Source organism: Chanodichthys erythropterus, chromosome 15 (genome assembly GCF_024489055.1).
Source record: "Chanodichthys erythropterus isolate Z2021 chromosome 15, ASM2448905v1, whole genome shotgun sequence".
NCBI classification, from domain to species: domain Eukaryota; kingdom Metazoa; phylum Chordata; class Actinopteri; order Cypriniformes; family Xenocyprididae; genus Chanodichthys; species Chanodichthys erythropterus.
In genome coordinates, this window is record NC_090235.1 from 13,859,972 (window position 1) to 13,886,528 (window position 26,557).

General features: G+C 33.5%; 2 protein-coding genes across 3 annotated transcripts in view; one reads left to right on the plus strand and one right to left on the minus strand.

Moving 5' to 3' along the window:
- The window catches only part of LOC137001974 (uncharacterized), a 28,456-nt gene extending 18,944 nt beyond the window's left edge, over window positions 1-9,512 (minus strand). The window contains exons 1-3 of one of the 2 annotated variants that reach the window (XM_067361354.1): window positions 9,189-9,512; window positions 5,390-5,460; window positions 1,250-1,290 (exon numbers count right to left, since the gene is read on the minus strand). In XM_067361354.1, the coding sequence (XP_067217455.1) occupies window positions 1,250-1,290; window positions 5,390-5,457 (109 nt within the window). In that variant the 5' untranslated portion in view covers window positions 5,458-5,460; window positions 9,189-9,512. The remainder of the gene's footprint in view (window positions 1-1,249; window positions 1,291-5,389; window positions 5,461-9,188) is intronic. The other variant, XM_067361356.1, reaches the window with a different exon arrangement.
- Window positions 9,513-20,118: 10,606 nt separating this feature from the next.
- Window positions 20,119-22,981, plus strand: LOC137037154 (uncharacterized). The gene is made up of 5 exons (XM_067410973.1): window positions 20,119-20,163; window positions 20,613-20,653; window positions 21,020-21,721; window positions 21,824-21,916; window positions 22,682-22,981. The coding sequence occupies exons 3-5, from the start codon at window positions 21,512-21,514 to the stop codon at window positions 22,979-22,981; spliced, it is 603 nt and encodes a 200-aa protein (XP_067267074.1). The 5' UTR covers window positions 20,119-20,163; window positions 20,613-20,653; window positions 21,020-21,511.
- Window positions 22,982-26,557: the final 3,576 nt, after the last annotated feature.

Here is a 26,557-nt window from a genome sequence, read left to right on the forward strand (position 1 = left end):
TGTTTATTAGTTCTAAATGCTCCTGTCATATACTGTTCAGACCAGTTTTGTTTGATGTTTACGTCTTTTTTCAATCAGATAAAATAAAAAAGGAGTTCATATATCTGACTGCTTGTATTTATTGACAAAAAAATCAGCCATTTACAGTAATATTGAAATTGAGTATGCATTGTGTAATCAAAAACATGATAATCATAATCGAATTGAATCGTGAGACCAGTGATGATCCACACCCCTAGTGTAATAGCCATCCTGACATCTAGGCTAAAACAAGGAAAAAATTGGGCTGTCAGTGAGAATTTAATAGACCAAACAACTTGTAATCTCTGTTGACTTTGCTTACATGATGGAATATCACACATCTTGGCAAAAAACAACATGTAACCAAATTAAAGGTTATTTTGGCTAGAAATGGGTTTTGGAAAATAATCTAATTGTGATTTTTTTTTAGCAAATATAGCGATTAATATGAGGTTATTTTTTTTTAAGCTTTATCTTCTGTATTATTCAACAAAAACAAGCAACAAATCATTGTATATTAGGGGTGGAAATTTTTAGGCACCTTACAATCCGATCGATTCAGAGAGTCACGATCCGATTCTAAGACGATAATTGATCTACTTTTTTCTCATTTTTTAAATATTAAAGTACTTTAAAAAAAAAAAAAAATTACACATTAAGAAATTGAATTAAAACAATTGCATGTTAAGAATTTAAAAAAAAAAATTGTGCACCAAAAAAAAAAAAAAAAAAAAAATAACGACTTATATTATATTATTATAGGAGAAACAGAAACAGTTTATCATTAATCATTATTGTAATGTGTCAATTAATCAAGATCATAAGCATATATTTAGTTTTAGTATTCTCTCTATTTTCGTAAATTCTTAAATCAATATGATCATAAATATTCTTGTAGAGTTATTTTAGTGAACTGGATTATAATAAATAAATAAAGGCAACAAGTATCAACAATATTAGCAGTGCCACATTACAATGATTCAGATGTTGATGACAGAATAAATCAGTATCAGACGTGTCAGTGCAGTTATAGTGAACTCATGAACAACGTTTATTAATCAATGAACTGTAATGATATGTCAGTGACGTCAGTGTGATGGAAAACTTCAACTATAAATTCACAAACACTCATCAAATCACTCGACTGAGTGACACAACAGAAAAACTATTGACTAGAATAACTCTATCTTGAACTAAAAATGTTTTTCTGAACATAAATGATACTGACCGCTGTGATAGACGAGACACAGCAGAAGAAGAAGATTCAACCTGATGAGAAAACACAAGAGCTGTGATGATGATGAAGATGATGAAGAGTGATATTACACACCTGACTACAATACACACTACAGTAAACTCTCACACATGTGGATCTCACTGATACTCAAACACAACTATTACAAAAGGTTCAAACATTCACTGATGATCCAGAAGGAAACATGATGCATTAAGAACTGGGGGTGAACACTTTTGAACAGGATGAAGATGAAGATCATAAAAATTAAAATTAAAGATTAAAGATCATAGTTGTTTTTTTTTTTTTTTTCTCATGTAACACTGCCCTTCAGAAGCTACAGAAGATACTTGCATGTCTCCTGGAAGACAAATTAAATAAAGAAGAGACTTCAGAAGGTTTTGTCAGCTGTGGTTCAGCACAACAGAGGCTCTACTGAAATATACAAATTTATTGTAATGTTGCAACTTGCCATTATTTATTAAATCAAATGCTTGACCATAATAACGACACACGGTATTCAGAATCAAGTGTATGTAAACTTATGAACAGGTCATTTCTATGAATTCAACTTTTATTTTGTCTTGTGGACTATATTTAAACATACTTTATGTGAAATATCTTCAGCACAACACACTGAACACAGGCTCATTATTGGCTGGCTCCTGTCTCAGTATCACACGCATGCGTCATGCTGATCATCTGATCAGATCCAGCCAATACTGAGTCGGCGTTCAGACGTAAACACTGAAGCTCTGCACTGAACAAAACTCAGACGTTTCAGCGATGACTAATCTGAACACCTCTGATTGGCCATTGCAATTGTAAGCTCAAAAGAATCGTGCATGATTGGTTATAGTGCGCAACACTGTAAAACGTGTAAAAAGTGATCTATATTAAATGCCGCAATTGACACTTTTCATTTTCATTTTCACTTTATTACTAGATTTAGTTTAAATGTGCATCTGCATTTTTGGCCAAGCCCTAGTTAATTTTTGACCCATGGCCAGTGAGCCTTCCCCAGCCTTAAGCCTCGTTTTAAACGATACCAGATGAGGAATAACGTTAAGGGTCTTATCTTAAGGCAATCATTTGTGTTTATAAAGCATATGCAGTTGTTTTTTGTTTGTTTTGTTTTTTTTTTCGAAAATGAAAGATCGTTTCACTATAAGACTCTTATTCCTCGTCTGGTATCGTTTAAAGCTCTTTGAAGCTGCACTGAAACTGTAATTTTGACCTTCAGCCGTTTGGAGTCCATTGAAGTCCACTATATGGAGAAAAATCCTGGAATGTTTTCATCACGAACATCTTGAATGACATGAGGGTGAGTAAATTATCAGTAAAAATGTATTTGTAAGTGAACTAATCCTTTAATAAACAATTAAAATGTCTCCTTGCTGTTTTTTGTCACATTCATAATCATTACTTTAGCCGTTTTTTTATGACAAGCTTTATGTGTGCGCTTGGGTGCTATATAGATTATATTATGTAAACGCTCATTAATATGGATTTTCTCCAGTATTAAATTAATTTAAATTAACTATTGGCTTAAATGAACAACTACTAGTCAACTAGAAATAACTTATTTCACATATTTTCGATCCAGCATGTCACGAGGGTCTGTTCTGACACAGACACATCTACATTATTATCAGTTTAAAATTGTATTTGTGTACGACTAACCTGCACTATTTCTTTAGAACAAAACTTTGCAGGTCAGTCATCTCTAGTCATACCCTAATCTTCTTCAGCTAGCCTATGTGTCCCACCCCAACACACACCAGAGAAAAAACTTTGCAGGTCATATGAGAGAGAGCATACTCACATTCAGTGAGCTTATAATGCTGCATTTTATTGTCAGTAAGAATAAGGGCATTGAAAAAAAAGGCATACGTGGAAAAAATAAATCTATTTTTTCATAAAACTGCAATTTAAATATATTATTTCTATAGGTTATACAAAAAAGACAAAATAAAAGGGCTGAATAAGCTGATCTAGCATGTTAAATGGTGGCATCCTAGTAAATTAATGGTACACCGCCTTAAAATTAAATTTTAAATTGTAGGGCACCTTTAAACTTACAAAACATATTGAAATGTATACAATAACAAATGAGAAGATTAATCATAATAAAGTCTGTAACAATAAAGAAGGATTAATATGTATATAATTTATACAGTGAAGAATATGCAGTGCTATTTTACATTTGTTTACTTTATTTCTGTACCTGAAAACTATTAAACCTAAAAACACTGTTTATTTCATATGTATCTTTGTTCTGTTCTCTTTACGTAGGCCTGCTGAATGATAAATGGATTAAATCCATGCTCAATCCATGCTCATCCCTAAACAAAACATTTGAAGTTTAAAAAAAGTAGTTTTGGTATACATTATAAACACTTGTGAAAATGAAAATATTAAATAAAATTTTGGTAATTTTTTTGTAGTCATAATTTTGTTATAATATTGTTTTGAACTGGTTGTTATTTACAATTTTTACTATTAACTGTTGTTGTTTTTTGAGGGTGCATGAATTGTATTAAAACCAGGCCAAAAATGATAATATATAGTCAAACTAAATCATAATTATTAATGTTAATAATAATAATAATGTAGGCAACCCACAACAATAAAAAAACAAAAACATTCAAAAAAGTATTTCCTCGTTTTTTAATTAATAGATTGAATTTCAGTGATATTTTGACCACTCAAATCATTTAATTTCACCTTAGCATACACCTGATGAGAACTGCTAGAGCTGGCACAAGGTTCAAAATTCAGGATTATGAACAATATCTCGGAGGAAATATTACGGAGGAGACACTGATGAATTCAAGTGGAGGTGAAGAGAAATAAGAAGCGCAGAGAGCGTGTTTGAAATCAGCCCATCTATCACCATGGGAAATGTTCACTGTTTAACCAACAAACTCGAAAGAACTAGAGACTCCTATCAGGAGCCAGAAAATGTATCGGAAGAGCTAACTGAGTTATATGCCTGACTACAACATGTTTGAGAGACAGCATCCCTGATCGTTTGGCTAGCTTTAATAGCTTCAGGACGATACGAGTGGACATGGACGCTGAATCAAGCGTTAAAAAAACAGAAAGGAAGAAGCTTATTCAGCTCATCAATAACAAGAGGTGTAATCGTAATCATGCTACTATCAAAGAACTGCAATAAAGACATTTAACTATTGGCGGTTAGTTTAAAACTATATTACCTTCCAAAGGATTTCACACTGAAGATCGCCATTTTGTTCGTCTGCACATGGAAAAAACCTCACGAACTGACCAACTTCCTATGACATATCGCGAGATTTCAGGCAAAACATACATATATGTTCATCTTCTTTTTGGTAATTATAACCATGCTTCTCTCTCTCAGACTGTCACATTTAAGTAGTTTGTTGACTAAATAACAAGGAGAGATAATCTATCGTGCAGGGGCGAAGCACCCACTCTTGGGCCCCGTAGAGACAGTGTGTGCGACCCTTTGCCATCAAGCATCCAATGATCCACGCTATTTATCACATATTTTAAAATAATAGTGTACAACTTTACACACAGCACTCACTGATAGAAAAACAGTTTTACTGTAAGTCATGTATACAGTATAACACTGATATTTGAGTATGAATTGTGCTTTACGTAAAGCTTCTCTCAACTCAACAGACTCACACCAAACATTCAGTGTAATGACAGTAAATCTGACTGAACATCATCTTTGTACTTGTAAATAAAAGTACTTTTTCAGGTTACACAAATAAATATGAAAGGAGGAGCTTGTATTGTCATGTGCTCCTTGAATTTTTTTAATTAAAACCAATTATTACAGTCACTCCAACTGAGTCCAACACATACACATAATTACATAATTCATAAATCATAAAGCTCAGCTCTGTTGTGTTTCTCTCTTGATGAGAGTTTCCAACCCACAGAAAAAAATAAAGGGCAAAAATCATAAAGATGTGATTTCTAGCCTGATCAGGATTGAAGCAAAGTCTCCTGACTCTTCAACTACACAATTACTGTCACCAAAATCACTTGAACGCCATTGAGCGACTTTATTTTTCACTGGTGTGCAGATGTTGATCATTTACACACAGAAAATGATCACAGAGAGTTGAGAGGTACCACCAGTGGATATCTGTTAGGAGCGTCCTCCATCTCTCTCGGGATTTGTCCTTGCTGAGGGCAAACATAGCCTACATGAAGATAATGAAAATAAATAATCTTGAAAATGATATCATGAAAATAATCTTGAACCACATATATTTAATATATATATACTAGCAAATGGCTATTCTATCGCTATTCTATTGCATGAAACTGTTCCATCAATGAAACTGTTGATAAACTTGTTTCATTTCTTTGTGAAAACTCGTTATGATCGACGTATGAAATATAATCAGCAACAATGAGTCTCTTATTTACATCGTGTCAACACTTTGTTGGTTAAAATTAAAATATTCTTCAACTCATTGATCTCGCCTTGAAAGAAGACTCAAGTTTTGGACTCTCTTCAGAGCGCAAATATGAATATGTTCTGTCAGAGAGGAAAATAAAGGAATCGTGCACTGTAAAATGTAATTAGTTGAGTTTACTTAGAAAGCTTAATTAAACTGTTGGGTTTACATAAAAAACGTAAGGAAACCGATTGCCTTAAATTTAGCAAGTAAGGCCCCATTTACACTGCACAGTTCAAGTGACCCAATTCCGATTTTTTCCTCCCATGTGGCACAGATCGGATATGAGTCACGACCGTGTAAGCAGGAAAAAAGCGCATGGATTCCGATTTTCACAGATCGGTTTCAGGCCTCATTCATATGTGGTTATAAATCAGATATGAATCGGATACGTGCGTTTGCGCCTGCAGTGTAAGCGGACAGATCGGATATTCCCCTGTAAATGCGACTCCTGCGTCATTGAAAAGTGAGGGTTTTTTAACATTTCGCGGTACAGACATACCTATAACAAACGGAACATCTCTAGTTAACTGGCAGATTATTAATTTCATTTGTTTGTGTTAAATACAAGGCGATCTGACGTTGAAATGTGTTGCTCTTGAAATCACACTGAGTGCTCGTTGTCGCTGTTGTCAGTGACGACGGCTCGTGCACAGACGCGCGCTTCAGTCCCTATTCGTTCCATTGAAACCACAAAATAAAAAGCACACAAACTTGCAACTGTCCTTGATATACAATCACTGATGAATGCATTTGTTTTAATGACAAAAAAAAAAAAAAAAAAAAAAATAGTATAGGATGGCAGATTCGAGCCCATGAAGCTGTGAATATCTCGTACCCGAATATTCTTCAATTCGGGACATTCTAAAACGCTTAACGTGAAAAAGGCTTAACGTGGCTTAATGTACTAAGACAGTGATTTTAACAGACCAAACTTACTAAATATCATTATAATAAAGTATACTATGTGCAAAAAATCAGATGAGCCCAAAATATGATCTTAACGCGTTTTATAACACGTTAAGCTTTTTTCTCCCATAGAAAACCGTTATAAGAAAAAGCTTAACGTGGCTTAATGTAGACAGTGATTTTAACAGACCAAACTTACTAAATATCATTATAATAAAGTATACTATGTGCAAAAAATCAGATGAGCCCAAAATATGATCTTAACGCGTTTTATAACACGTTAAGCTTTTTTCTCCCATAGAAAACCGTTATAAGAAAAAGCTTAACGTGGCTTAATGTAGACAGTGATTTTAACAGACCAAACTTACTAAATATCATTATAATAAAGTATACTATGTGCAAAAAATCAGATGAGCCCAAAATATGATCTTAACGCGTTTTATAACACGTTAAGCTTTTTTCTCCCATAGAAAACCGTTATAAGAAAAAGCTTAACGTGGCTTAATGTACTAAGACAGTGATTTTAACAGACCAAACTTACTAAATATCATTATAATAAAGTATACTATTTGCAAAAAATCAGATGAGCCCAAAATATGATCTTAACGCGTTTTATAACACGTTAAGCTTTTTTCTCCCATAGAAAACCGTTATAAGAAAAAGCTTAATGTGGCTTAATGTACTAAGACAGTGATTTTAACAGACCAAACTTACTAAATATCATTATAATAAAGTATACTATGTGCAAAAAATCAGATGAGCCCAAAATATGATCTGAACGCGTTTTATAACACGTTAAGCTTTTTTCTCCCATAGAAAACCGTTATAAGAAAAAGCTTAACGTGGCTTAATGTACTAAGACAGTGATTTTAACAGACCAAACTTACTAAATATCATTATAATAAAGTATACTATTTGCAAAAAATCAGATGAGCCCAAAATATGATCTTAACGCGTTTTATAACACGTTAAGCTTTTTTCTCCCATAGAAAACCGTTATAAGAAAAAGCTTAACGTGGCTTAATGTACTAAGACAGTGATTTTAACAGACCAAACTTACTAAATATCATTATAATAAAGTATACTATGTGCAAAAAATCAGATGAGCCCAAAATATGATCTTAACGCGTTTTATAACACGTTAAGCTTTTTTCTCCCATAGAAAACCGTTATAAGAAAAAGCTTAACGTGGCTTAATGTACTAAGACAGTGATTTTAACAGACCAAACTTACTAAATATCATTATAATAAAGTATACTATGTGCAAAAAATCAGATGAGCCCAAAATATGATCTTAACGCGTTTTATAACACGTTAAGCTTTTTTCTCCCATAGAAAACCGTTATAAGAAAAAGCTTAACGTGGCTTAATGTACTAAGACAGTGATTTTAACAGACCAAACTCACTAAAAATCATAATAATAACGGCCTCATCTTATTTTTTGCACATAGTATACTTTATTATAATGATATTTAGTAAGTTTGGTCTGTTAAAATCACTGTCTTAGTACATTAAGCCACGTTAAGCTCTTTCTTATAATGGTTTTCTATGGGAGAAAAAAGCTTAACGTGTTATAAAACGCGTTAAGATCATATTTTGGGCTCATCTGATTTTTTGCAAATAGTATACTTTATTATAATGATATTTAGTAAGTTTGGTCTGTTAAAATCACTGTCTTAGTACATTAAGCCACGTTAAGCCTTTTTCACGTTAAGCGTTTTAGAATGTCCCTTCAATTCGCACGCTTCCAGCGGAGCTGCATATGTCGTGAATTTGTATTATTTTTTATATAGGGAACTATTGCATTAAAAGGGTTTCTGTATGAATTCATGTCAATAAATTAAGCTCAATGTACCACTGAAATTGATTTGTGATGTCATATAGGCTATTTTTGGTACGTTTCGCCAAGTGCAGTGTAAAAAGGAGATATCCGATACAGGTCACTTTTAAAAGAAATGTAAGCACGTCGTCCAAAAAAATCGGATATGGTCAAAAGATCGGATCTGTGCATTAAGACTTGCAGTGTAAATGCGGCCTAAGTTAACTCATCATTTTGAATTGATAAAACTAGCTACCACACAGTACAGAGTACTTAGAAATCTTGAGGATTGGTAATTCAATTTTACAAATTGAGTACTTAGTTCAGTCATGTTAAAAATCTGGTTCACATTATATAGAAACTGCCTTCAATTTCTCAAGCATTTTTTACTCAGTTGCAGCAATGGACCATACATTTATTTGTATTTATTAAACTGGAGATACTGTTGAAAATAATAAAGTTTGATGTCACCATCATGGTGGAAAGTGTTTGCTTTAGTTGGGCTCTTGACCTTGACTTTTAACATTAGTGTTTCTCTGGCTGTCGTAACTCAGTGTTTGTAAGACACAGCTGTTATGGTGAAAAAAGCCAAGAAAAATACTGGTGAGTTAACCTACTTGCTAAATTTAAGGCAATCGTTTTCCTTAATTTTTTTTAGTAAACCCAACAGTTTAATTAAGCTTTCTAAGTAAACTCAACTAATTGTATTTTACAGTGTGTAAGTGTGATTTAGGCTCACCTTTCTCACATCTTGACCGCCAGATTCCTTTTTCTGCTGTCTTTCTGTATCCAACTCTAGTCCTGCTCATCCATTAATTCATATATAGGCTATACTTCACCTTTGTTAAGTATATATCCCCATATATAGGCTACTTCACCTTTGTTAAGTATATATCCCCATATATAGGCTACTTCACCTTTGTTAAGTATATATCCCCATATATCCGACTAATTTATCCAGTACAGCGTCAAAATCGACCTGCTCTCTATTTCTGGATTTAATGTTGCCAAATCCTTCATTCTGGTCTTTGCTTTTCTTTCTCTTTCGCCTCCTTCTTTAACTGCTTTCTTTCCTCTGTGTAATTTCCAAAAGCGCCCCAACGCTTAAATGCTCTGAATGATCCAGGGGCGGAGCCAGACATTAACATTCGGGGCTTAGCCCAAATCAGTTTGTCCAATGACATTTCTGTTAACAGCTTTACTGACATGAAAGGAACTTTGTTTTAGTATCTTGGTTAAATTTCATTAAATGTACATTATGTACATCAGTGGAATTTGCAAAACTTTGTTGGGTGTACCTCCTCTAGGTTAAATGCATCAATCTGGTGCACTCTGGAAGCTCAAAATTAAGAGCTTCAATCTATGTACAGTGTGTGCACAATGAACAAAGAAACAGAACTGACTTGTACCTGGACATGAAAGAGGGCTCAACATCTTTTAGTGATATAGAGTCTCAGTCTACATTGTGTTTTAGGATGCCAAACAAGTATTACAATAAAATAATAATATAATGTTTTAGGTAGCCTCTGTAGGAGCCATACAATTTACTGGTGAATTATTTTAAAAACTGTTCTATTGCGCTTCTGATTTGGCAGTGAAATTCGCCGATTTTGGGTGCGTAAGATATGAAGGATTCAATGGTCCAGTTAGTATTTTCACCCCATAATGGCGGCCGCGCTACCGGAGCGCCATCTAGTGGCTGTTAGCCAAAGAGTATCAGAGTGTCGCCTCTTGGGTTCTAAGCTCTTTGGAGAGGTTCACATATGGATTTTCTTGGATCTCGGAGATATGTATGAGTTTATTTGAATTCTTTACAGAGTTTTAATATGTGGTGTTTGTTTCTACACTGTTAAAAAAAACTGTCAAATTTACGGTAAAATACCGGCAGCTGTGGTTGCCAGGAATATACAGTGAAAAAAATGTGGAATCTGTAAAAGACAATACGATATACTGGTTTTGTAACCCTAAATTTTACAGTAGACAACGTATTTTTTTTTACCAAAATCATGGTAGAAAAAAACAAATATATTTGTCAATTATACAGTAATTTTATGTAAAAAATGCAACTTTCCATAGCTTTTTACGGATATTTGCAGTAAAAAAAAAAGTTATAATATAATAATATATACAGTAATTTGTTGTTAATTTAACAGTAATACACTGTAAAAAAAATCCCAGTAAAATTTACGGTAAAAAACGGCAGCTGTGGTTGCCAGAACTTTACCGTAAAAAATACAGTAGCAATGTTAAAAAAAATCTGTTAAATTTACGGTAAAATAAGGTATTTCATTAACTGATATAATGTTATTTTACCAACCTAATGAAATACTAATATCTGTTTTGTACCTTTATAATACACTGACAGTCACCAAACACAGTGGTGATAAGAGTCACATGATGAATCAAAGTTCATCACAAGCAGATTTCCCACAAGCTGAGAAGGACAACACTAACATATAGAAGGCGCACAGTGTCATTCACACACACACTAAACACCATCATGGTAACATGCATGAAATTTTAAAAATGCAATAAACATTAATTTAACAACATTAGATGTAACATAAAACCCTAATGTACATAACTGATTAGAAAAAAATGAGAAAAACTAAGAAGAAACAGAATTAGTTCAACGAAAATATATCAAATGTGAAGTGTCACGCAGGGAATTGTGGGAATGTTAATTTATGGTTTTTCACTGTAATATTTACAATGAATTGTTATTTTTCACTTCCAAAAACTGTGAATTTAATGGTATTTTACCATAAAATTACATTAAATGTACCATTAGATTTATCACAGTTATTCACCGTATATAGTACGGAAACTTTCTGTAAACCAATTAATAGTTTTTCACCGCAGCATTTTTACAGTCTTTTACTGTTAAAATCATGGTCATTTTTTAATAGACCCTATTATGGTAAATAACTGTAAAAATAACAGAAATATGTTAAACCTTATTAAAACCTTTGACAGTAAAAACACAGTGAAATTGTATAACAAATTACAGCATTTTATTTTGACCAGATACATTTTACAGTAAATTCCTGCACTGTAAAAAAAGTCAGTAAAATATACAGCAAAACACCGTCAAATTCCAATGGTAATGGAAAAACTTCCTTTTACTGTATTAAATAGATTGAATAACCGTTAATTGTGAGACTGGATAAAACTTTGTTTTTTACTGTAATAAAATGTTGAAATTATAAATATTTTCTGTGAAAACAAATAAATATGCATACATTTTACAATTAAATATTGTAATGTTGAAAATGTCTAAAAACCTTAGATTTTATGGTATTATTTGAGTAAAACTACATCTTTTGGGGTTGTGCACATTGGAATTCACAGTATAAATCTGTAGATTTTTAAGCAAACAAAAACATTCATTTTTACAGAAGCAAGATGTTAAAAAATCCCACTAAACACTGGACGTCGGATAGACATGCAGATCATGTCTATATTAGGTCCGTCGGTCCATGACCATTTCTGAACATCTATTCGACGTCCAAACTACACAGTTAAAAAAAAAACTGTCAAATTTACGGTAAAATACCGGCAGCTGTGGTTGCCAGGAATATACCGTGAAAAAAATGTGGAATCTGTAAAAGACAATACGGTATACTGGTTTTGTAACCCTAAATTTTACAGTAGACAACGTATTTTTTTTACCAAAATCATGGTAGAAAAAAACAAATATATTTGTTAATTATACAGGTCCACTATTTGGACGTCCAACCATGACCCAACTTGGACGTCATCTTGACGTTCAACATTTGACCTTTGAACGGGGTCATTTTTTTGGACGTCATTTGGACGTCAATAACAGATGCAGGAAATTGACATGATTAACATGTAATATTTGTTTTATAGGGCCTATCAACATGATTAATACACGAAGAGCTCAGATGCAAAAGCCTCTAAGTGCCATCTGAAATTTTCTTCTAAAATTATCATTTTTATCAAGCTTGTATATTTAAGTTCAATAATTTCACTTAAATGGCAATGCAAATTACCTATTAATTGTCATTTAAGTGAAAGTACTTAACTATACCACAGCAAAGTCCCCAGTGTTAAATTAATACCCAAAGTGAACATATGAGTCCATCTTACCGGGTGTTAAAAAGTAACACTGAAGTTATATTATCGGTGACCATAAGTCTGAGTGGACATCCATGACATGCGGAGTCCCTCAAGGTTCAATTCTTGCACCCCTCCTGTTCAACCTATATATGCTGCCACTGAGCCAAATAATGAGAAAGAACCAAATTGCATATCACAGCTATGCAGATGACACCCAGATTTACCTAGCCCTATCACCTAATGACTACAGCCCCATTGACTCCCTGTGCCATTGCATTGATGAAATTAAAAATTGGATGTGTCTAAACTTCCTTCAGTTAAACAAAGACAAAACTGAAATCATTGCGTTTGGAAACAAAGATGAAGTTCTCAAAGTGAACAAGTACCTTCACTCTAGGGGTCAAACAACTAAAAATCAAGTCAGGAATCTTGGTGTGATTTTGGAGTCAGACCTGAGTTTCAGTAGCCATGTAAAGACAATAACTAAATCAGCATATTATCATCTCAAAAATATTGCAAGAATTAGATGCTTTGTCTCCAGTCAAGACTTAGAGAAACTTGTTCATGCTTTCATCACCAGCCGGGTGGATTATTGTAATGGACTCCTCACTGGTCTTCCCAAAAAGACCATAAGACAGCTGCAGCTCGTACAGAACGCTGCTGCCAGGATTCTGAGCAGAATCAGAAAACATGAACACATCACACCAGTCCTCAGGTCCTTGCACTGGCTTCCAGTTGCATTTAGAATTGATTTTAAAGTACTGTTGCTTGTTTATAAATCACTCAATGGTCTAGGACCTCAATACATTGCAGATATGCTCATAGAATATAAACCTAACAGATCACTCAGATCATCAGGATCAAGTCATTTAGAAATACCCAGGGTTCACTCAAAGCAAGGAGAGTCTGCTTTTAGCTGTTACACCAGCCGCAGCTGGAACCAGCTTCCAGAAGAGATCAGGTGTGCTCCAACAGTAGCCACATTCAAATCCAGACTCAAAACACATCTTTTTATCTATGCATTTGCTGATTGAACTGTTTGCATTTTATTTTATACGTATTATCTTTTTATTCTTTTAATTCCTTTTCCTGTTTTTATTTCATTTTTAATGTATTTTATATCTTTTATGTATCATCTTGTTATTCTGACTTTTAATGCATTTTAAATATTGCTGTCTGGTTGAAAGAGCTGGGAGAATTAGGAAGAAAGTGATTAGGTTAAAATTTGGTAAATTTGGATAAGGGGACAAACCATGGGGAAATTTAAGCTGTGGTGCATGGTTAAGATATCTCTGGATTACAGTCAGGACACTTTCCAAAGGGGGAAATTTCCAAAGGGGAAATTTGAACTGTGTTGCATAGATAAGATATCTCCGGAAGGGGCATTAGGGCTGTGTGGTGCAGTTTGAGGTGTCTTGGCAAAAGGGGAGATTGAAACTGTGTTTATCAGTTTGAAGTGCCTTAACAGGTAGCAGTCCTGTCGTGTGAGGAAGATCCATTCTGATCCGCTCTGATGGATAGATCCGTTTAGATCCAACTCTGATGGACGACAACAACAACAACAACAACAACAAACTCCCTGAGACTTCCTAGCTCTTCCATCCAGATAGCAAAATTCTCTGTTTTTACTGTTATTTCTATTCCTTATGTTCTATTTTTATTATTCTTTTTTATGTAAAGCACTTTGAATTACCATTGTGTATGAAATGTGCTATACAAACAAAATTGCCTTGCCTTGCCTTGCCTTGCCTTGAAGCAGTGTTAAAGTTAATGAGATAATTGATTGATGATTGAGTGATGATTGACAATTAGTGGAGACACCTGATGATAATAAGCAGAATCACTGAAGAAACAACAAGAGAAAAAGAGAGAGACACAACATCTACAACTGACTTCCAGCCATTAAACATTATTACACTTATTATTAACCAGTTTGATTTGATTTCTGTCACACATCAACAAAAGCTCTTACTGAGAATGAACAGATGTTTAGATGTTAATGTTTGAATGAAAGTTTAGTTTGAAGTCACCATGATGGTGAAAAGCATTTCCTTTAGCTGGGCTCTTGACTCTATTTATTAACATTAATTTCTCTCTGGCTGCTCCAACTTTGTGTTTGTAAAGCACATTTGTTATGGTCAGAGAAACTATGATCTGGGCTGTGTTTCCCAATAGTGATGTGAACTAAAGTTGATCAATTTAGGTTTACAATGCTTTGGGATTCACAGTCATGATGGTTTTGTTTTGATGATGACATTCTGTTTGTGAAATGGTCAGATTCATTGATGACGTCCAGTATTGACGGTCAAATAGATGTTATATTATTTCTTTTTAGTAAACGTGTTACCACTTGAAATCAGAAAAGCTTTTATAATCTGAAGACTCAAGAAAAAAAACACACACACACAGACATCAAGAATCAGCATATGATTCTCAAGAACGGCGATGATAAATAAATACAAAATACTGACAAACAGATCAACTCTGAACATCACAAAACAAGCTACTGTCACAACAAAACTACAGAGAAATAAAGTAAACATGAACAATCTACGAAAATTACAGGACAATTCAGCTGCATAATTTATTCATGCAGCAATGCATGATGGGAGCCATGGATGAGTTTTGATTGGTGGCTCCCATCATGCACTGCAACATGAAGCACTTTGTTTGATTGTCACCATTGTTGAGGGTCATGTGCTGATTCTTGATGTCTGTGTTTTTGTTTTGTTTTTTCTGTTCTTCAGATTATAAAAGCTCTTCTAGATTTCAAGTGGTAACAGATTTACTAGAAAGAAATAATCTGACATCTATATGACTGACAATACTGGATGTCACCAATGAATCTGACCATTTCACAAAGAGAATGTCATCAAAACAAAACCATCATGACTGTGACTCCCAAAGCACTGTAAACCTAAATTGATCAACTTTAGCTCACATCACTATTGGGAAACACAGCCCAGGTCATAGTTTCTCTGACCATAACAAATGTGCTTTACAAACACAAAGTTGGAGCAGCCAGAGATAAACTAATGTTAATAAAGAGAGTCAAGAGCCCAGCTAAAGGAAATGCTTTTCACCATCATGGTGACTTCAAACTAAACTTTCATTCAAACATTAACATCTAAACATCTGTTCATTCTCAGTAAGAACTTTTGTTGATGTGTGACAGAAATCAAATCAAACTGGTTAATAATAAGTGTAATAATGTTTAATGGCTGGAAGTCAGTTGTAGTTGTTGTGTCTCTTTCTTTTTCTCTTGTTGTTTCTTCAGTGATTCTGCTTATTATCATCAGGTGTCTCCACTAATTGTCAATCATCACTCAATCATCAATCAATTATCTCATTAACTTTAACACTGCTTCAGTGTTACTTTTTAACACCCGGTAAGATGGACTCATAAGTTCACTTTGGGTGTTAATTTAACACTGGGGATTTTGCTGTGGTATAGTTAAGTACTTTCACTTAAATGATAATTAATAGGTAATTTGCATTGCCATTTAAGTGAAATTATTGAACTTAAATATACAAGCTTGATAAAAATGATAATTCTAGAAGAAAATTTCAGATGGCACTTAGAGGCTTTTGCATCTGAGCTCTTCATGTATTAATCATGTTGATAGGCTCTATAAAACAAATATTACATATTAATCATGTCAATTTCCTGCATCTGTTATTGATGTCCAAATGACGTCCAAAAAAATTACCCCGTTCAAAGGTCAAATGTTGAACGTCAAGATGAAAAAATATTTATGAAAAAATATTTATAATTTCAACATTTTATTACAGTAAAAAACAAAGTTTTATCCAGTCTCACAATTAATGGTTATTCAATCTATTTAATACAGTAAAAGGAAGTTTTTGGTTTTACGCTCCATTACCGTTGGAATTTGACGGTGTTTTGCTGTATATTTTACTGACTTTTTTTTACAGTGTATAATAATAAAGGTGTTTTAATGCATGTATTTCAGCTCTATGGAGCCCATTAGTTCATATGCAAGAGGTTTGCATGTGCTGTCTTTTGGACCTTTGACATAGGTATGAGGATTTTTGAAGCATTCATGGGCATTCTGATTGCAGTTTGGCTAAGTGTGCGGGTGTAGAAAGCCATAACATCAGTGTTAAAAAAGGTCGGAGCAGCTAGTTAACAAGAATCAGCTGACCTTTAAGCTAGTTGTTTTACATCTTCCCGGCTAAGTAAAATAATTTTTTTATATATATTATGATAATGATCTGTTGTATTATTGTGAAAACGTTGAGCACAGGGCCTCTTCAGTCATGAAATTATATAGTCATGAAATTATATATATAATCATGAAATTATATATATAATCATGAAATTATATATATATAATTTCATGACTGAAGAGGCCTTTCATGAGTTTTTGTCAGATAGAAAAGCTACAGTTCTTATTAACCCTTTAACTGCCCGCTCAACCAAATGGTTGAGCACATTTTGAGTCACTATATTTTGAACAGAGTTGGGTAATCCAGGGGTCAGAGAGTAAAAGTCCTGCCATATTTTTATTCCACCCACTGAAGCATTAATGAGATAAATAAGTGATTAATTGAGTGATGATTGAACATTATTGAAGACACCTGATGATAACAAGCAGAATCACCAAAGGAGAAAATCACAATTTTTAAGTTACCATCATCGAGGTCAGGGTTTGTTTTAGTTGACCTCTTGACCCTTGACTTTTTAATATTAGATTTTGTTTGGGCAGTTTTAACTGCATTAAAACCAACCAGACAAGCAAAGTTAAAAGATGCTGCTGTTGGTTATGTTTTTACATAATCCTTAATTGATCTGAACTCATTTAGAGCCCAATCTCTGAGTTAGATTCACATTATTGATTACAGCAGCACTGTGATTCTACAGCAGAAGATCAGCTTTATCAATACAATTTTTTTTTTTTTTAAGTTCTGTTTTAAAAAAAAACAAACAAACCTCATTTAAACACACAGACGTAAAGAATCAGCCTGTGAATCTCAACAGTGGTGAGAATAATAAAACCTGTTGCAGTGCATTCTGGGTGCCACCAATCAAAATTCATCCATGCCTCCCAGCATGCATTGCTGCATGAATAAATTATGATCTGAATTGTCTTAGTAATTTTCTTTATTCTCACTATTAAAATTTTGCTGTTTTTCTGTGACTTTTTAGTAGCTTGTTTTCTAATGTTCAGAGTTGATCTGTTTATCAGAATTTGTTGCTTGTCACCGTCATTGAGATTCACAGGATGATTCTTGATGTCTGTGTGTGCCTAAAATAGCTTTTTTTTTTGTGAAAAGAACAACTTTAAAAAAAAAAAAAAAATTCTGTATTGCAAAAGCTGATCTTCTGCTGTAGAATCACAGTGCTGCTGTAATCAATAATGTGAATCTAACTCAGAGATTGGGCTCTAAATGAGTTCAGTGATTCAGATCAAATAATGATTATGTGAAAACATAACCAACACCACCTGATTATCTTTTCTCTTTGCTTGACTAGCTGTTACAACAGCCCAAACAAAATCTAACATTAAATAGTCAAGGGTCAAGAGCCCAACTAAAGCAAACCCTCATCTCCACGATGGTGTCTTAAAAATTGTGATTTTCTCCTTTGGTGATTCTGCTTGTTATCATCAGGTGTCTTCAATAATGCTCAATCATCACTCAATTAATCACTTAATTAACTCATTAACTTTAACACCGCTTCAGTGTTCATTTAACACTCTTATTTTAACACTTTAACACTCTTGAGTATGGTCTCACATGTACTCCCAGAGAGAGTTTATTTAACACTGCAGTTTTTGCTGTGCAATGTCCGATATCGGATCACATTCCCTTATAAGGAAATAAGGTCCTGTCTGTTGTGTAATCACTCCAGATAGCCACTTCAGATATCCTCCCACCACAGAAAAACAGAATCATCCACAGCTTTCTCTCTTGCTTGATACAGTCATGTTGATTTTTCTGCAACTGTTTCCTGTAAACATTTTCATGTAAACATTTACATAGTTTCAGGAAAACCAACCTGGTGCAATCTAAAGGTAGAACATTGAAACAATTATATTAATAACCCTACTATTAAATTTTCATCATTGTAACAAATTCAGCATAGACTCTGACTGTCCTTTAACATCACCAGCAGGTTAAGTTTTCCACAAACAGCTAAAACTATAGGTATAATAACACAAAAACACTCTCAAGCTGGCGTTATATTGAAGTTATATTGAAATAAAGATATTTTATCATCAATGCACATTTGTTCATTAGTCAATTTCTTCATACCCATCTTAAATGTCTTTCTGCTAGTCCATTGGTTGCTGGGTGTTTTGGTGCAAAATAACATCTTTGGAATTCATCAGAAGTGAAAGTAGTTGCATTATCAGTCATTATTTGTTCAGGTAATCCTTATGCTGAAAACAGTCTCTTCAATCTGGAAATTGTAGCTTGAGAAGTAATCTGTGGCATACGAACAACTTCCAACCACTTAGAATAAGCATCATGAACATGTTGTTCAGGAAAGGACCAGCGAAATTGACATGCAACCTTTTCATCAAATTTTCCATAATGCATTGAAAAATGGTGCTGAACTGATGCCAAAAGCTATTGAAATTAATTTCTGGACATCATATTTTCTACAATTGTTATTTTACATATCTGATATAGCATTGTATTAGCAGCAGTTTCGTTCACTGTTTTGTTTCTTCATGCTTTATTAAAAAAAACAAAAACAAAGGTCCCCCCCCAATGTTTAAGACATGGTTACAGCCTTGAGTATTATGTATTGTGTGTTTTTAATCTTAGATTTAAACTGACAGTGTGTCTGCTTCCCGGACAATGCTAGGAAGATTGTTCCAAAGTTTAGGTGCTAAAAAGGAAAAGGATTAGTTATTTTGATATTCTAGGTATTATCAGCTGGCCAGAATTTAGAGATTGCAATAGACGTGAAGGACTATAAGAGGGTTAAATTTATCAGGTCTGGACCTGACCCTGCTATATTTACAGAACTGTGCAGCACCACAGGGTGCTGGAGACCATGTGTTTGTTGCTGGTTCTGAGCTTGCCCATCTGTCTGTGCAACCAAAGACGTCAGTTCTCATGTCCTCAGAGCCAAAGTTCAGTCTCTGCTGGAAAAAGCACAATGGAGAGAGTTCCCACGGAACACAGTGAGTCAGGCTTTTACAGCTGCTACTTCCTCGTCCCCAAGAAAGACGGGGGTCACAGGTCCATTCTCACACCCTCATGAGACTGATGTTCAAAATGTTAACTTTGAAACAAATCCTTGCACAGCTTCGCCCCAGGAATTAGTGTTTCATGAGGCTTCATCTCGTCCAGGGTTGAGGTCATTATTATATATATTTTTTTATTGTATGCAGTAACAGTGAAATATAGTGGAAAAAAATATACAACAAATACATGTATTGATCTGTCTTTTCTGTTTTTATGTCTATACTGCTAATTAAAAAAAAGAAAAGAAAAGAAACCTAAAGAAAAAACACCATGTAGACACTGGTTCATGGGTTGGCAGAGATCAACGCCCCCTTGTTTCAGTAAGTGCTAGATTGTAAATTACTTTCAGTTTTGGCTGTACTGCTAAACACAGCAATTTGTTTGGACTCATGCAGAACTTTTATCATGTAAGTTTTCCATTATATATATATAAATCCAGCTTGTTTTTGTTTTATTGTTCCAATAGTTGTGTTTCTATTTTTGAAAAACTAGTCCTGCTTGTGATGAAGAAATATGAATCCATTACTGTGATTATGATGATGGTTTTTATTTATGGAGTTATATTAATATAATTATTAGGTACTTAATTTTCTAAAGCCTGTTGTTTGTGTTTTGAGTTTTTTACTGATCATTTTTCAGTATTAAACTGGAATCATTAATTAACGCAAAAATTCAGAATGTAATTTGATGTTTCTTTTTTTGACATTTTAATCATGACAGATCCTCATGTGTTAAATATTCAGACAGAATGAAAGTGAATGTTTAGTAACATTTTACCATTCAGGAAAGTGTTTTATCTCTGTATAAATGTGTTTGTGATGTGTGTTTCTAATCCAGCTCTTCTGTTTCTCATCAGGTTTTCGAATCTGCTGCTGTTTTGCTTTATCAATTATAGCGGTCAGTATCATTTTTGTTGATAAATGGTAACAATTTTTAATTTTAGCTAAAGATTTGTTATTGTAGTCGACTTTTTCTATTTTTCACCAAGTGACTTTGCTTGACATTTGTGGGTTAAAGATGGAAATTTCCTGTTCAGGAATTCACTACAGGTTCATTGAAACATCTGATACAGCTTTTGTTAAAATGTGGCACAGCTAATATTGTTGGCTCCTTATTACCCTAATTTATATATATATTTAATCCAGTTGACTAAAATAAGAATATTTTCAGATGGCCTTGATTACAGAGAATAGAGAGAAACAACACACGTATTTTTCAGTAATGATACATTGTATTGAATAAATATTATGTCTGTATTTGCAGGAACCCCTTCTATACCTGTGACAGGAATAAAAGGAGGCAATGCCACCCTGTCATGTGAACTTGAGGACCATGAGATTTCAGATATTGTTTTAAGCAGACAGGCAAAAAACATCCTTGTCTGTAAGAATGATGAATGCAAGAGTGTAAATGACTCTAAAGTGTTTAAAAAAGGAAAATGTGACATTGTGTTAAAGGATCTGATCTACACCCAGATAGCATGAATGATCGAAATAACATTGATTCAATGTCGTTACCGTTGACACATTGACATTGATTCAATGTCATTTTTGCACCCTCAATTAATGTTAAATCAATGTTAAATTTCAACAATAAATCAATGCCCACACAGCAAGGGACTCCTAGGCAGATCCGCATTCAAGTCGCCAAATCCGCGTGACTGTCACATCCGTTTTGGCGCCACCCAGAGGATCAGGTCCGCATCCGGGCGACGCCATAAATTCTACTGTCAATCAGCGGATCCTGAGCGGACCCATGTCGGATCCGCGGACGCGCACGCGCCTTTACTGTAACGGTTGTATCAATTTGCGGGTCCCAAACGGACCCGCCGCGGAGGTAAGGTTTAAATCGCGGATGCGGAGCGGATGCAGCGCGGAGCCAAGACGGGTCCGTGATCCGCCTTCGTTGTGGATCCGTCACTGCGAGCAAGTGGACTCCGATACGACCAATGCATGTTTTTTTTCAGTTAGTGCAATTCAACAAGCTTTTTATTTCAAAAACATTTGGCATTTATTTACTTCCATACATAGAGTCACTGTATTGGCACTAAAATGCATGTCTTTGTAGTTCCAGAGTACTGAGAAAACAAGGGATACATGTATCCATTGCCTCATTGAGTATCTTGGGGAAAACCAAGAAGAGCTGTTCCAAGACTGTCAGGTATGTTATTACATAATTCATCATTTCAAGGTATTCAAATGGAGAAACATTGTTTCATTTCCCTTATTGATCACTGTGATTTAGCCAATAAACCAATACGATACCTAGCCTTTGATAAATAGTCAGAGTAGTGCATTTAAAAATATATTGTATTTATTTATGTATTGTGATAGAAATATTTTGACACATATGAAATGTTCAGAAAATGCAGACTAATATGCTCAGGTCAAAGATTATGTAAAATACAGTGAAAATACTTGACATTGATTTTTACTCACAGATTTAGATGCACAAATTTAATGTAGACTTAATCTCATATACACATTGATCAACAATCCTAGAGAAGTTCAAACTTACTTGCTTGACACACAAGAACAAACCTTACTGTTTTTTTACAGAGGCAAAAACATGCTGTGAGACAAGAAAATTAACTTCATTAGGTGTAACGTGTCAAGCAAGCATGCTTGTCTAAATTGGATGCTGCAAACATTGTTTAATTAATTAATTAAACATTGTTAAATTAATTAATTAAACATTGTTAAATTAATAATTGTTTCATTATGGGATACTCAGGTGAAGAATTTGGGTTTGCCTTGAGTATTTGTTACCCATTACCCATTTATATTGAAGTGATGATTAATACAGAAATCCTGCTTGTGATCAAACAATTGGCATTAACCAAGAAAACAACTGTAATCAAACAGCATTCTAATTAGCTTGAACTAACATAAAAATGTATTTTTTGTTTGTTTGTTTTTTCAACAGGAGGATGAACTTGAAGGCCACACAAATGAAATAAAGAAGTTGGTGGTTATTCACAATCCCGCAGTTGAGGAGGACCCAGCAGATGTGTGTGTTGTAATAGAGGGCATCAAAGTGCTGAATGGTTGTGGAAACAGAACCACTGCGTGCATACTGTTGATGGGACTGATATATGCCCTCAACCTTGAATATCCAAAAAAACTGAAGTACACCTTTGAAGTCTTCCAGAACCTTTTTTTGAAACTTGATGGAGCAAAACTGCTGAAGAAGGTCCAAAGCCTCAAGCGTAAACTAATGGAATGAGCTGTCTGTGCTGTAAGTTCAGGCTCAGATTTGCTTCATACAATGAAAACTGTGTTTTATTTTCAAATGGTAAATGTTCAAGAAGTTGTATGTAATATGTAATGTGAGTTATATTTGAAGTTTAATGTAACTTAAAATTTATTGCAAGTACATTCTTGCCTAATTAGTGTTCAATGTTTTATTTTTAAATAGTAATTGTTCAAGAAGTTATATGTAAAGTTGAATGTCACTTAAAAATGAATGTAAGAGCATTTTTTGCACTTAGTTTTAAATGAAGTTTAAATGTTTATATCGATATAGAATGCTAGTTATTTGAGGTAAATCAGATCAGTTTCTCCTCTCATTTCAGTCGTCTTTTTATTTTCTAGAGTTGCAAGTATTGTAGCCACACATTAAATCTAAACACATATTGTTTGAAATGATAACGTGAAGAAACAGTATTTAGGAGTCTTGCTTCTAATGTATGTTTTGACATCTCATTTTTGAATGGAATGTGTTCAAAAAGCTTTATGCCACATTATGATGTTGTATTTCACTTGAAATTATTGTAAGGGGTTATTTTGTACATACTATTTTGTACATACTTTTAATTAGTTTTAAATGTTTAAAAATACAAAATGTTATTTGATCAATAAAAAAAGCAATTGATGCAATCTCCTGCGTCTGACCATTTTTATATAAATTCAACCTTCCCTGAATAGGTAATGTGTAATTTTTCCTATTGGCTAATCATTATTAATAATAATTTAGTAGATGAATTGTTGCTTACTTACAATAGGGTTAATATTACTAATTTTTTATAAGTAATTAGTTATGTGATGTACTGAGAAATATTAGGTAGACCTTACCTAATTTCTTTTAGTTTGCCATAGCTGTTAAATTTAGGTATACTTTACTCAAATATATAAGATCGAATCTACCCAAACAAAGTGAGTGCAAATTGTTACCTCAATTTTATTGAGTAGATTCTATAGGTTGTTTTTTACAGTGTGGTTTTAAATCAATCCACAGCAGAACCACTGCATCTCTGTATATCCTATCTATATATAATATTTTCTTCAAGTCCTTCACAATAAAGTACATATGATATCTAGATATTTTTCTGGGATTTTGTTGATAACAATAATTGTGTTTTTGTGCTGGAATATCTTGTTGGTTTAGGACTGTCTGACTCACAAAGATTTTCATATTCTGTGCATTAAAGGTGATATTTTCTCCCATAAATTGATCTCCAAGGGCAATTTTACCTTTATGGTCATTTTTCTTACATATAAATAAATGCATCATCTTTTATGTCAAATTCATTTAATAAATATATTCAGACAATACTGTGCACTCAAAAAACAATACAAATTCATGCAATGAAATGTAATTGAGTTGGTCCAACTTAATTTTATTAAATACAGTTTAAATGAAATTGATTCATTTATAAAAAGAATTTTATTTATGCTTGTCCAACTCAAAATAAATCATTTAGTTGGACACAAAACTTGGTTGAGATGTTTTTATTTAAAAGTCATAAAAGCAGGTATAAAACAGTTATTTACTGTAAAACAACCACAATATTAAAAACAATCGAAATATGCACTAGCCGTCAGTGGTCAATATGAAAAATAAACATTTGCTGTTTAGTAATGAATTATTGCATTCATAACTTTGAAATATTAATTAACCATTTAAACATTCATTTAACCAACGTTTTTATCCATAGCAACTTAGAAATAAGGAACAATTCATCTTAAGGAGGCAATAAACACAAGAAGTGCTAAAAAATACAAAGATTCAAACATTATTCAGAATAGTACAAACTAGAACAGTGAGGGATTTAATGAATAGTGTTTTTTTAAGAGTCAGCAGGATGCCATTAAGTGTTCACAGAAGAGATGAGTTTTCAGTTGTTTCTTGAATATTGTCAGGGATTCAGCTGTCCAGTTAGGGTTAGAGAGATTGCAGATGTTCGAAGAGCGTTGCAATAGTCCAGTCTAGAAATGACAAGGGCCTGGATGAGAAGTTGTGTTGGACGCTCCATTAGGAAGGGCCTGATCTTCCTAGTATAGTGCAGTGCAAACTTAAATGACCAAGTTGTCTTTGTAATGTGGTCTCTGAACGTCAGATGGTCATCAAAGATTACCACAAGGAATTACAGTTGATGAGCCTAGCTGGATGGTGAATTCATGCTGAATCGTCAGAGTGGCTGGGAAGACGAAAAATTTTGTCTTTGCCAGATTGAGTTGCAGGTGATGTTCTTGTATCCATGCCGAGATGTTCACCAGGCAGTCCAAGATCTGTGCAGCTACTGTCAGATCATCAGCCTAAAATGAAAAGTAAAGCTGTGTGTCATCAGCATAGCAATGGTAGGAGAAACCATGTACCATTATAATAGTATACAGTACAGGTCAAAGATTTGGACATGTTACTATTTTTAATGTTTTTGAAAGAAGTCTCTTATGCTCATCAAGCCTGCATTTATTTGTTCAAAAATACAGGGAAAAAAAACAGTAATATTGTGAAATATTATTACAATTTAATGATTAAATATATAACAATTAAACATTTTAATTTGAATATGCTTTCAAATATAATTTATTCCAGTGACTGTAAAGCTGAATTTTCAGCATCATTACTCCAGTCTTCAGTGTCACATGATCCTTCAGAAATCATTCTAATATGCTGATTTATTATCAATGTTGAACACAGTTGTGCTGCTTAATATTTTTTTTTATAACCTGTTATACTTTTTTCAGGATTCTTTGATGAATAAAAGTTAAATAACAGCATTTATTTAAAATAAATATTTTATAAAGTTTGGGGTCTGTAATTTTTTTCTTATTTTTTTTTTTTTTTAAGAAATTAATACTTTTATTCAGCAAGGATGTGTTAAATTGATAAAAATTGATAAAGATTATATTGTTAGAAAAAGATTTCTATTTTGAATAAAAGCTGTTTTTTTTTTCTTCATCAAAAATTATCACAGATTATAAAGACATTAAGCAGCACAACGGTTTCCAACATTGATAATAAATCATCATATTAGAATGATTTCTGAAGGATCATGTGACACTGAAGACTGGAGTAATGATGCTGAAAATTCAGCTTTGATCACAGGAATAAATTATATTTTAAAATATATTAAAATAGAAAACCATTATTTTAAATTGTAATATTTCACAATATTACAGTTGTTTTCTGTATTTTTATAATAATAAATAATGGTAGCCTTGATCAGCATAAGATTCTTCTTTCAAAAACATTAAAAATAGTAATGTGTCCAAACTTTTGACCGGTATTGTATATGAATATACAGAGAAGGGAGGGGTCCCAGAACTGACCCTTCAGGTACCCCTGTGACCAGAGCTTGACTGAAAGACCTACCTATGAGATTCACACCAGCAATGTATAGTTCCTGTGATGCCCTGTGATGAGAGCGTGCACAAAAGTATTGGATGGCTAACGGTGTCAATCCAGTTGCGCCAGTCTGTGGAAAGACAGAAAAATAAATAAATAAATAAATTTATATATATATATATATATATATATATATATATATATATATACACACACACACATACATACAGT